The 12,052-nt window shown below is 41.4% G+C and overlaps 1 protein-coding gene across 1 annotated transcript in view; it reads left to right on the top strand.

Annotated features, from left to right (window-relative positions):
• Window positions 1-12,052, top strand: part of ABCG1 (ATP binding cassette subfamily G member 1) — a 64,411-nt gene that overhangs the window by 29,956 nt on the left and 22,403 nt on the right. Inside the window, exons 3-5 of the mRNA XM_054186927.1 lie at window positions 4,879-4,996; window positions 5,758-5,890; window positions 7,289-7,339. Coding sequence (XP_054042902.1) covers window positions 4,879-4,996; window positions 5,758-5,890; window positions 7,289-7,339 — 302 coding nt within the window. The remainder of the gene's footprint in view (window positions 1-4,878; window positions 4,997-5,757; window positions 5,891-7,288; window positions 7,340-12,052) is intronic.

Genomic DNA, 12,052 nt, shown 5'->3' with positions numbered 1-12,052 from the left:
AAGATGAAATGTAGTACTTCTATAAAAATTTTTAATAAAGAAATGGTGCAATTCTACCTGGCTGCAGGTAGGAAGTGTGGAAAGAGCAGGTTATGATGCCTTTGGTTTTGATTTTTAAGTGCAAAATGCTGCTTATTTTGTGGGTCGGTTTTCTGTCATTTATAATTTTGCCAAACTCTGTTTGAGCTGATTTTTTTTATGTTTCCTATTTGCTATAGTGAATTTTCTGAGAAACCTTTGAGCAGTTTCAGGCCAGGGGTACTTCCAGGGTGCCAACAGCTATTTCCTACCTTCAGAAGAGATTGTGATGAAAGTGACACAGTTCAGATCTATTGGGAAGGGCAAATCCTGCTCCAGTTGCAGTGAGCGGGGAAAGCCTGCTGTGCTCACCCGGGACCCGAGACGGGCTCTTGGTGCCTATTGATGGACGCAAAATTAGGCTACAACCCCTAGAAACTTCTAGGAGTCTGTGTGACATTTCGCTGAGTACTACATGAGTATGTTCCTGGCAATGAAATGCAAATGAATGAAGCATTTTAGTCAAAAACCTGGAGATGGTATTTACCTGAGGAAATTCTCTGTAAGGGTAGGAGTGAGTTTTGGTTGTGGGGTTTTTTTTGGTGCTGATTCAGACACATTCTGAAGCAGGCGCTCCTACCCTAAGCCTGGGGAGGAGGTGGCTTGCTTTTTTCCAGATTAATCATAATTCTTTGTGAGAATGATAAACCCAAATCTCCCCAGAAATCCTTGTAGAATCCATGAGGAAGCAGAAAAAAACACCAGCCCGTTTCTCCCTTGCTGAATCCATTAGCAAGAAATTTTGGTGACTTGAGCAATGAGAGCTCTCCTGCTCTCTTCATAAATACAAGAGGTCACCCTCGATCAGCTCATTAAACAATGGGCTGCTGTGGGGGCTTTGTGCTGCAGCCAGGCAGGGAAGGAAATCCGCCTCTTGAATGGGGGTCTGTTCAGGCCGGTCATGTGTTTCTGGCTGTGAACCTGGTCTAATATCACAGTGCCTGGAGTTTGCTTTCCGTGAGAAATCCTAACATGGGAAAATGAAACACATTTCGCTTCTCCGGGAGAAGCAGTGGGACTCTGGAATGTAATGTGAGGTGAAATTAACACCAAAAGTTTTTGCATCACTTGGAATTTTCTCTTTCAGTTTTGACTTCTTACTTTTGGTATTCTATTTTTAGTGGGTTCGACTGAGAAAGTTGCTGAGTGCTTGCTTTGGTTGATGATAGTGTATTGATGTCCTGTTGACAAATTCATATTTTAAGTAGTTCTTGAAAACTGGTATTTGGATTCCTATGGGCATCAGCCCCTGAATATATTTTTAAGGGTGAGGTTGCAGTAACTCCAGGAGGGGACATTGGAAAGGATCCAAGCTATTTTCCATTGGAAATCAAAGCAATTTTAAGAAAAATGCCTGAAAGTCATGATGCTAAACTCAATCTTGATGTAAGTCCCGTCCAAAAGGAGACAGCCGCTGTGGTGCTCAAACTGAATGGCCCGCAATATGCATCAGTCTTGGGGTGAGTTTGCTTTGAGGTTCAGCCTTTCATTAAATGCTGGGGTACCGAAACTCCTTGCTGCACGAACCACGAACTGGTCGTCTGAGGAAAATCAGGTAGGCCAGGTAGACCGGGATTGAAGGTGGTCAGAAATTCCTAATATACGGCAGATGGATGTGAAACAGTCCCTGTACTGTAAGAATACAATCCCCTCCAAATGCATAATCTGTTTCTCGTGAAAGACATGTGGCCCAATATAGAAGTTTTAGGTCAACTGATTCAGTTAAAGATTAGCCTCAATATTCTGAAAGAGAAGACTGTAGTTACTTATGGACTTTAATTCCTTATAAAGGATTATACTGGGCACCACGCTATTGCTACAGTGTCAAATCTTTTTGTGGGTTTGCTAAATTAACCTTTGTAATAGAAAGGCTTCTTATGTGCTTCCAGTCAAAAGAAGAGATGGTTTTTGAGTTTGTAGCAACTTCAAATGCCAATGATTGGGATCCTGATCTAAAATTCATAGGTTTTTTTCTATTTCTTCTTAAATCATATTTCTCTACTGTTTTGCAAATGAGTTTCAGAGATGTATCCCGCTCAGATTTAGCATGGTGTGCAGGCTACTGAAAATGGAAATCTGCATCAGTGGGGCAGAAACAAGTGCAGGTAATGAGGGGGAAGATATTGCAATTAAAGGTAAACTGATTATCATTTGTGAAATGATGTTTGGAAAAGTGACTTTAATGGATGTAGCGTTAAATCTCGCAGTCATATATAGTGAGAGGAAAGGCTTCAATTTTAGGTAATTGTGCATATCTTGATACATGTTTTCAGATGATGAGCGTGTATTTTAGCTTGTACCTCCCTCAGTATTCATGGCTGTACACATTCTTTACGCTCCCCTATAAGTTTGTGCAATATTTACTGTCCTAACCTTGGCGCTCATGATGGGCTGACTATTACAGAACTCTGACAAGAACCTTTTGCCCTGGAAATCTGGGTCGTTCCATCATGTTGAAGTGCTTTGTGGGGCAGACAGAATAGAGACAGACACCAGTGAGTACTTTATCCCGTACACAACATGTGGGACCCGGTGAAGGAAATTCTATCCCAGTGGAAGTTAATGACAGGCCAACTTGGCCGGCTTTTGACCAGTGTGAGAGAGTTTCCCAGCCAGACATGTGTGTGTGGTGGGTCTGTGCATAATGCAAATAAATGGTGGTAAAGTCTGATGTTTGAGTCCCTTAAAAATTTCATAGGCTTGGGAGGTAGCTGGTTCTCATTACACTTAAAGGATTGTATGAAGTACTTTGTCTCTATAGGTCCCATTAAGCGAATATTGTCATGTTTGAAAGGTCTTATCTCTTCCTTGCTCTTTTCTTTCAAATGCTAATTTTCAAAAGGTGGTGACATTGGCGCGAGGGACAAGCTTGTTAGGCCTTGTCGAGGTGCCATGGATTTCTGTCTTTGAAATAGATGTTCCTTTTAATAGATTGTCTTTGCTTTTGTTCTTAGGACTTGCTCCATAAACAGGCAGTGTGAATACACTGCTGTTTTCATACCCATGGTATCTTGTAGCTTCCAAACAAGTTGTTTCTTTCAGGTCCGGAACAAGATTTTAGAGTGAAAAATTACTGGCCTGTTTAAAAAAAGGTACTCAAGCAAACTGTCATTTTGATACATTTGGTCAGTTACATTTTCTAAGACGTTTGCCATAAAAACGGAGGGACCAAATATTTCTAGAGAGACTTTTTGTGGCTACTGCTTTTCTCCTGGGCTGGGGAATGCTTGGAGAAGAGTATTGGCTGTGAGTTTGAGAGGTCCCATGGCAGCATGACATCAATGTTTTTGTACAAAAGTTTGCTCTCTGTGGCATTGCAAAGGTGTGAATGGAGACTAGAGAAAAGAAGAAAATTTAAAGAGAATGCTAAGCCCGGATAAAGGGAACCAAGAAAGGAAGGAGTTAGGAAGAAAGAGAAGATAATCCGCCATTCATTTTCTAGGAGCTTGCAGACAAGGTGGGGTTTTTTTTACAGTATTTCAGTGTTCCAGCTGCAGCTTATGCTAATGATAATTGATAGCACTGGCGTGGTTTACATGTGGCATATAAATGCTGCCTGTATATACACCAGTATGGCAAAATGAACTGCCAAATCCCATCACTGCATGCAAATGGATCTTCCACCCATCTGTGTTGGTTTTAATTCAATTACAGAAATATTTTCAACATATAAGATTGTTTTTTGACACCTTACTTAACTTTTTTTATTATTAAAAGTTTTAACTAAAAGTACCGGTAATTAAATTAGAGTAAACAAGCAAAATAATAAAATGGAAAGAGATCCTGAAAAGTTTGAATGCCGGTCAGGGCTCTCTCCACCCTCCCCACCCAGTCATTATGCCTTAAAATGGGCATCATGCAGGACAAGGTGGATACAAGTAAGTCCAAATCTGGAATTCTCCTTGGAGGCCAGTTTTCAGACACCTGGAGTAACACGGAATTTGGGGCTTTAAATTAAGGTTAATTGACAAGGGTAATTTATTTAGGAATAAGGTGAAATACTTGAAGTTGGTATTGTCTAGAATACTAAAACAGCTTTGCCTAACGACATATTTATTGTGGCATGATCTTGTGAAGTGGATTAATCTAAATGGGAAAAAACCCAGTATGTTCTTAATCTGGAATAAGCATTTCTTTAGGAATTATTTTTATAGAGTTATTGTGGTCAGTCTCCCTGCCTAGACAAGCCTTTATATTATATATATGATAAGAGAATCCTTATGATAAGAGAATGAAGCAGGACTGTCTTTTCCTGTATGTCTCCTTTTGCTGTGTTTCTTGTCATACCTCTTTTAGTGGGGAATGAACAAATGCATAGGGCTTTGCTTTTTAGATCATGGCTATCACTCTCCAAGAAGTTGTTGTTTTGGTGAGAGGGCAGAATTTTGGCATTGAAGCTGCAGTAATCGGAGGGTGGTCTGTTCCAAAGCTGTGGACTTACGTTAGCCGTGGAGTATTAGGTGCAGTAAGGGAGACATCAGCATCCTAGTAACATACTCCAAGAAGACACTTATCAAATGGCAGCAAGGCTTCTTAGCCCTGTTTGAAAATTTTCCTAGAGTGAATCCAAGAGTGTGTGATCCTGTAAACCCACAGTACTACTTACGTAGTGGGAGGAGGATGCTGCTCCCACTCAGAATTTGGCTTTTGATAGTTTTTGCAGTGTGCTGATCTTAGCATCAGCCTTTTAGTAGGTACCTGCTAATGCCTATTTGTCATCATTGTTTAGAGGAAATAAACTTCCATTGCCCACCAGACATGATTGTGAAGGGTTCAGTGAACTTTTCTTTCTTCTTTCAGGTTATAAGACCCTTTTGAAAGGAATTTCAGGGAAGTTCAGCAGTGGAGAACTTGTTGCAATTATGGGTCCTTCGGGAGCTGGGAAGTCAACACTTATGAACATTCTGGCAGGATACAGGTCAGTAACAATGAAAATCCCAAGTAAGATAAGATCACCTGGCATGATAGCTCCTTGGATACAACAGCTGAAGAAATCTTACCCTTTGTTTATAGAAAATGGGTAATTCACAGATTTTTAATTGGATTCTTATTGCTGATATTTTTTTTTCGTTTTTCCTGTTCTAGTCACTTAGGATTTATCTGTTAACAAGTCAGATCCAAAAATAGGAAGCAATTTAAAGTCCAAAACACACAAAAAATTCTCCTTTCTAGCTGTGTAACAAATCTGACTCAGTGTCTTATGTTTGTGGTATTTTTAAATCACATTTTATAAGCATTTGAAAAAAATGACCCTTCTTAGTCGCTTTCATAATGTTGATGTCTTCTTGACCAAACTGCAATGTGTGAAGCGACTGTGGTCCATCTTCCTGAATCCCCTATTGTATGGGCAAATACAAAGTGTTTCTGTGTTGTTGTCATTAGAGCATAAGGAACAGGATAAAGAAACCTAAAAAAAATCACTTGAATAGCTTAATGTTTTTTCAGACATTCATGTAAGACAGCACACATTTTGTCCTAACTTGAAGTAAAATTTTCAGCAAAATTGCATGAAGCCTCTCATGAAAGAGAGCATAATCGTGAAATACATTAGTTTCTATTCACTGTGTCACTTGTATTCCATACTGGGCAATAATTACGTAAGAATTCCACATACTGAGAGCTGTGACAGTACAAATGAACGGAAGATTCACCCCTGGTTATTTCCTTGGTTCATTTCAGAGAGACAGGAATGAAAGGAGAAATTCTCATCAATGGACAGCCTCGTGACCTGCGCTCTTTTCGCAAAGTCTCCTGCTACATCATGCAAGATGACATGCTCCTTCCTCATCTGACTGTCCAGGAAGCTATGATGGTGAGCTTTGTTTCTGGCTCTAATTTATTAGGGCGGGAGAAAATGGAAAAATGTTTGTGTATTGTGCACATTTTCTTGTCTTCCTGGTAATGCCATGAACCATTAACTCTATTTGATTCCATGCAATGAAGGTGCTTGGACTTCGATGATGTCTTGAATTCCATTTCAGGCTCATCCTTCTAGGGGTTGTCTGAGCTTCTTTAGCATTATGGTTTTCAGTTTGTGACCAGCATTATGATTCGGAAGAAAATCTAAAGCCTGTACTCTGTAGACCTCTCAGAGAATGGAACCTACAGTTCTGCACAGAATGAGCCTTTGACCATATCTTTTCTTGGATGGTGGTTGTGTCTCTCCCTTTCTCCCCATCTTCCATGTTCTGGCTGCAAAGTGCTGTTTTGACTTGAGCATGGTCTCTCTGCTACTTCTACTCTTTTGTGCCTTTTCTTTAGTAAAGGCATTGTATAAAATCTCTTCCAGTTCTTCACAGGAAAACAGGAACAAAATAATCCCAAGGCAATGCAAATTCTTACTGGTTTTCGTAGCATCAAGAAGTGTACTAATTGACAGCTTGACCAATCAGTCTAGAAGTGCCTGTTGCCCAGTTTGAGAAGTGATCCAGTTTTTCTCAGAGGATGTTATCAAAATAAAGCTAAGGTTACTCACACTGCATGCCAGCATCAATTCACAAATTTTAAGGCCAAAAGAAATCACTAGTTTTACGTGGCTTATCTTCTGCAGAGGCCCTTCTCTGTGAGGAAGTTCTCTTTTGTTTACTTGAACATTGTAGTCAGAATCCCATAGGACCACTTTTGTAGAATTGGGCCCAGATGATACTTGCTGTATAAATTAATCAGCCAAGGCTCTGACAAAAATAATTACTTAACAGTTTAATTGCTTCTAATAAGGGTTAATCATAATGTTTTGTGGAGCTGCCTCTTAGGACAGCAGATGACATCTTTCATAAGACTGTTTATTTCTCTACTTATTTGTTGGCATCCTGGAGAATGGCAGAGTTTTTTGGTTGTACTTATGATACAGATGAAGGACAAATAAACTGTGATTCTAGCATTGCCTGGGAAGTTAGTGGCTATGCAAAAAACATGACTATTCCATCTTCCTCTCAAGCTCTTTGATTTGCAGAACGGCCTTTCTTTCTAATGCACTTTTTGTCCGATGCTTGAGTGATTGTTTAAGTCAGATTATACTCAGTTACCTGTTGCACTGGCATATGTGGTGCTTGTCATTTGAACATTATAGTTCAACTTAAATTTCCCTGAGACTGGGTTGAAAGAAGTTGTTTAAATGGTACATTGGGATGTTGGGCCTGAGACATCCACTGTAACTGGTTGTTGTGCTTCAAATCGTTTCAAAATCAAATTCCATTGCATTGCATTCCAGGTATCTGCTCATCTGAAACTTCAAGAGAAAGATGAAGGCAGAAGAGAAATGGTATGTATGTTGTCCATCAAACTGAGAATTTTTGGGGATGCCCAAGAGGTCCATGAAGTGAGCTCCAGAAAGCTGTTGTTTTTATCTATTATTGAATTGCATTGCACTTGTAATGATTGAATAAATTATAACCTCAAAGTTGACCAGTATCATTAGGAAGGAACATTTGCTACAGTTTCTATGAAAGTTGCTTTCAGTATGAGATTGAGTATATAATTGTAAAGGATCTACTGAAATGAATTTACAGGTTTCGTAGGATTCCTTTTAATGTACTTTATCACCTTAGATTCTCTTACATGCACGTCTGAGGGCTCAGGCATCTTGTATGTGTCGAGATAAATCAGTCATGTGTGACAATGGTGAGTGTAGGCCTTAATTTTTCCAAGGACTAATGAAAAACTCAGCAGCTCTGATCTTCTGTGCTCATGTTTGGAAGCGTTGGTCTTTGTGGCTGTGCTAGTGGGCATATTGTTGCACCGAACAAGTTAATGCGGTTGCAGTTAAGATACAGATTAATATATTTTGAAGCTGTGTTGAGTGACCAAGGTTTGGACGAGTAGGAAACCAGGCTAAAACATGCACGTATCTTTTCTAAAACACTGGGAATGAGTTACACAATTTACTTCTGCGCATTTGCTGCACTGTCCTGCTTCTGCCTGCAGCTGACATATGACTGTCCTGAGTGGATGAAAAATCCTGGTGTGTTTTTGTCCATGGAGACCTATAACCCAGCTGGACCTGCACTAGGAAGTGTGCTCCTCTCACCCATCTGAGTGCCACGATTCCTGCCCATCATTTGAGCTGACACAGGGCTGTCCTTTTAAAGAAAATACCGTGGAGCTGTGTGACCAGACAAAATGGCTTCTGACGTGTTAACTTGTCCATGAGGCGGCTTTCTCAACTGAATTTGGTTACCTCATTTATACTTTAAAGGGCTGGAAATGTGTCCTTTCTACACACGTATTTTCACTTAAAATGCCTGGGCCTGTGTATTCCTAAGGACAGTCAGAGTTCAGGCTCTGCTCAGCTGGAGTTACCAGAGCATGCCAAAGCCTAGAAGTGGAACAGTTTGGTGCTCCACAGTGTGTTTCGAAACCATGTTGTGGAATACTTACTAAATTGGCCAAGAATACAAAAGTAAAGTACAGCATTGTTCACACATTAAGGAAAATCATAAAATCAAGAGGCTTCTGAGGTAGAATACAGCCGCAGCTGGCACACGAAGAATGCAACATCTGTGATTCCCTGTACAAGGTTGTTTGCGAAACTACACGAGGGATGGGATGGAATGGAACGTGATTGTTCTGTGGCCTTTCCTTGTGATGAATAGCAGATATGGGAACGAGATGGTACTATGGAACAGATAAGCTGCCTACTTGCTTACTACGAAACGGATAAGCGTCCCTACTCACTACCGAGCCAACATTTCGTCAAATTTTGATGAAATGCTGTCCTTTGTGTGAACTTTGCTCATTACAATGTACCAAAACACACCTCCATCCCGGAGGCTACCCACCCCCAAGGTGCAACCACTCCTCCTTGAGTACACCAATCATAATAAAAGTATTTATGACTAAAGTCACTCAAACTCCACTTTGAAGATAAAAAAATAGTGTAAAAATAGCCCGAGAGAGGGGGGATATTGGGGAAGACGCCATCGCGAACAAGCCAGGAGAACTCCATTAGTGACTTCTGGAACCAGTCGACGGGCTGAGCCTTTCTTACCCCCAATAGGAACGCCTTTGGGTAAGGCTTAGATTATACCGAGTGTTTCCTCGGGGAACTTAGAAATCTCTCTAGAGAATCTCTCTCCTGCATTTATAGCCAGGCTGTATGGTTTATAACTTTGTCGCGCATTTTGTGTACTTAAAAATATCTTTATTTGCACGTGCTTTGCAGACAGTGTATTTATTGCTGGCAATCCTAAGAACCTCTATATCTGTTGTTAAAATAAACTGCACTGTTTAAGTAGCTAGTCGTTTCGGTTTCTCACTGAACGCGACCAAAGACTCGGGAGTGGCCATGCTAGTTCATGAGCACGACTAGACTGAAGGTGCAGTCCACTATTAGTGTATCCAAATCGTAAGTTTCGTACATATGAAACGCGATTGGACTGATAGTGATGAATTGGGCATCACTCAGAATTTAAACCTAGCCGCACCTCACCTCCCACCTCGGCGAGGAGTGTTAGAACGCAAGGGGGTTTATCTTCTGCCAAAATCGCTTTGCCCCTTTTCACGGAACACATGTATGCCCAAGGACGGGGAGGATAATGCCTGCAGCTAAGTATAAACAAAAAATCATGGCAGTGGTGAAAGCAGAGATGGTTCGTGTTGAGAGAGTTGAGAAAAGCGAAACAGTAGCTCGGAAAATGTTTGAAGGTGTTTTGACTGGCCTCAGGCTATGTTTCAGTCCAGCATAAGAAGGAAACCACCAAGGAGGCAGTATGATCTCTCATACACTGCCTCCCCAAGGAGGAAGCCTCTGTTACCTGGGGGTTATGTTGAGGGCTGATGGTGCTCATGTGATAACATGGCCCCATGGCTAACATTGAGATTTACCTTCCAAGAAAGCTGGCTGCTCCTTCTACTTTCACTAGGGACATGTCTGTTACTCTGGCCAAGTCTACTAGTGGCTTAGCAACTCAGTGTCCCACCAATGAAAAGGGAGTTACTTCTGGTATAGGAAGCTCCCAATGTTTTTGCTGTGCTCTGTCCTGTAAAATTCAAGTTTTGAGCTTTCCATGATTTTTTAGTGTTCTTTTTCATAAATAGAAGGATGAGGTTTTCATTTTGGTGCATTTTGTGCTCCTAAAGCCATGCACTGAGGATACTCTCCGTGGGCAAATGAGGAAATCATGCAGGTGACTGGGAGAAGCCACCTTGCAGGACTCAACTGAAACCAAGTTGTGCAGGAGGGAGGAGGAGATGAGGGGACACAGGAGTGGGGGTGGACCATGGGCATGTTGTGGCCTACTGTCTCAGGAATATGAGAGGCTTCCTGCTCTTCCCCAGATGCAAGTTTAATCCATTTTTTGTATCTGATGGAGGCTTCAACTTGACCTTCTGGACTTAACCATTTCAGAGGGGTCTCTTATTCTAGGAAAAGACACCTCTGGCAATAGCTGGCATGTGGTTCTTAAGCAGAGGTTTATAAAGGGGAAGGTGAAACCGCTTCTGTCCTGCATGGTGAAAAGCATGTGCTTTGCCTGAAATGTGAAAACTACGACAACTTTAGAGCAGACATTTTGTCCATATATATTTCCAAATTGGAACATTTGGCATTTCTTCAGTCTCAGAGAATCCTTGAAAATCAGAGCAAGCTCCAGAGAGGTAAACTTAACAGGAATCAACATATGTTTGGTAGCTTAAGATTGCTTTGATTCTCTCAAATACTTTTTTTTTTTTTTAAATAAGCTAAACACAGATTTTTTTATTGGAAAATACATTTATTTAGAAACAGCTGTTAATTTTATTTGCACTTTGAAAGTCTTAATTCATTTACACTTTAGTAAGTTATGGCAAGCAAGTTAATTCATTTGTTCACACTGTCACTGTAATTACAAACAGCTCTTTGAGGAAAAAACTGTGCTGTTTGCATTTATTCAGCACCTATCAGAAGGGCAGTGATGTTCTGGTTAGTGTTACTGGCCTGTGCTGGACTAGATAATTTGTTTTATTGTTGTAAATTGTAAATGTTTATCATAGATAAATTTTATTAATTTATGCACTTGTGTTAGCAAGATTACCGATGCTTGTTTAAAACAGGGACAAGTGAAAAAACTCCAGTGAACCACACTTTAGGTATCTAGTTGACCTAGATTGTCCTGCCCATGTCCCATAGCAGCCTTCCTAGAGATAAAGGGAAGGAGGTATTTATCAGATAATCATAGAATTGTTTAGGTTGGAAAAGACCTTTAAGATCATCAAGTCCATCCGTTAACCTAACGCTGCTAAGTCTACCATGCGTGTCTCTAAGTACCCCATCTACATACCTTTTAAATATCTCCAGCAATGGTGACTCTGGGCAGTCTGTTCCAGGGTTTGACAACCCTTTCACTGAAGAAATTTTTCTGAATACCCAATGTAAACCTCCTTTGGTGCAACTTGAGGCCATTTCTTCTCGTCCTATCGCTTGTTACTCGGGAGAAGAGTCTGACCCCCACCTCGCTAAAACCTCCTTTCAGGTGGTTGTACAGAGCGATAAGGTCTCCCCTCAGGCTCCTTTTCTCCAGGCTAAACAACCCCGGCTCCCTCAGACGCTCCTCATAAGACTTGTGCTCCAGACCCCCCACCAGCTTCGTTGCTCTTCTCTGGACAAGCCCCAGCACCTCAATGTCTTTCTTGTAGTGAGGGGCCCAAAACTGAACACAGTATTTGAGGTGCAGCCTCACCAGTGTTGACTTCAGGGGGACGACCGCTTTCCTAGTCCTGCTGGGCACACTGGTTACCAGTGGGCACACTGGGCACACCAACAAGCCAGGACGCAGTTGTCCTTCTTGGCCACCTGGGCACACTGCCATCTCATATTCAGCCAGCAATTGTCCAACATCCCCAGGTCCTTTTCCACTGGGCAGCTTTCCAGACACTCTTCCCCAAGCCTGTAGCACTGCATGGGGTTGTTGTGACCCAAGTGCAGGACCCAGCATTTGGCCTTGTTGAACCTCATACCATTGGCCTCGGTCCATTGATGCACCCTGTCCATATCCCTCTG

The sequence above is a fragment of the Rissa tridactyla genome, chromosome 1 (assembly GCF_028500815.1).
Source record: "Rissa tridactyla isolate bRisTri1 chromosome 1, bRisTri1.patW.cur.20221130, whole genome shotgun sequence".
Lineage (NCBI taxonomy): Eukaryota > Metazoa > Chordata > Aves > Charadriiformes > Laridae > Rissa > Rissa tridactyla.
This window is presented reverse-complemented; position numbering and strand designations above follow the sequence as displayed.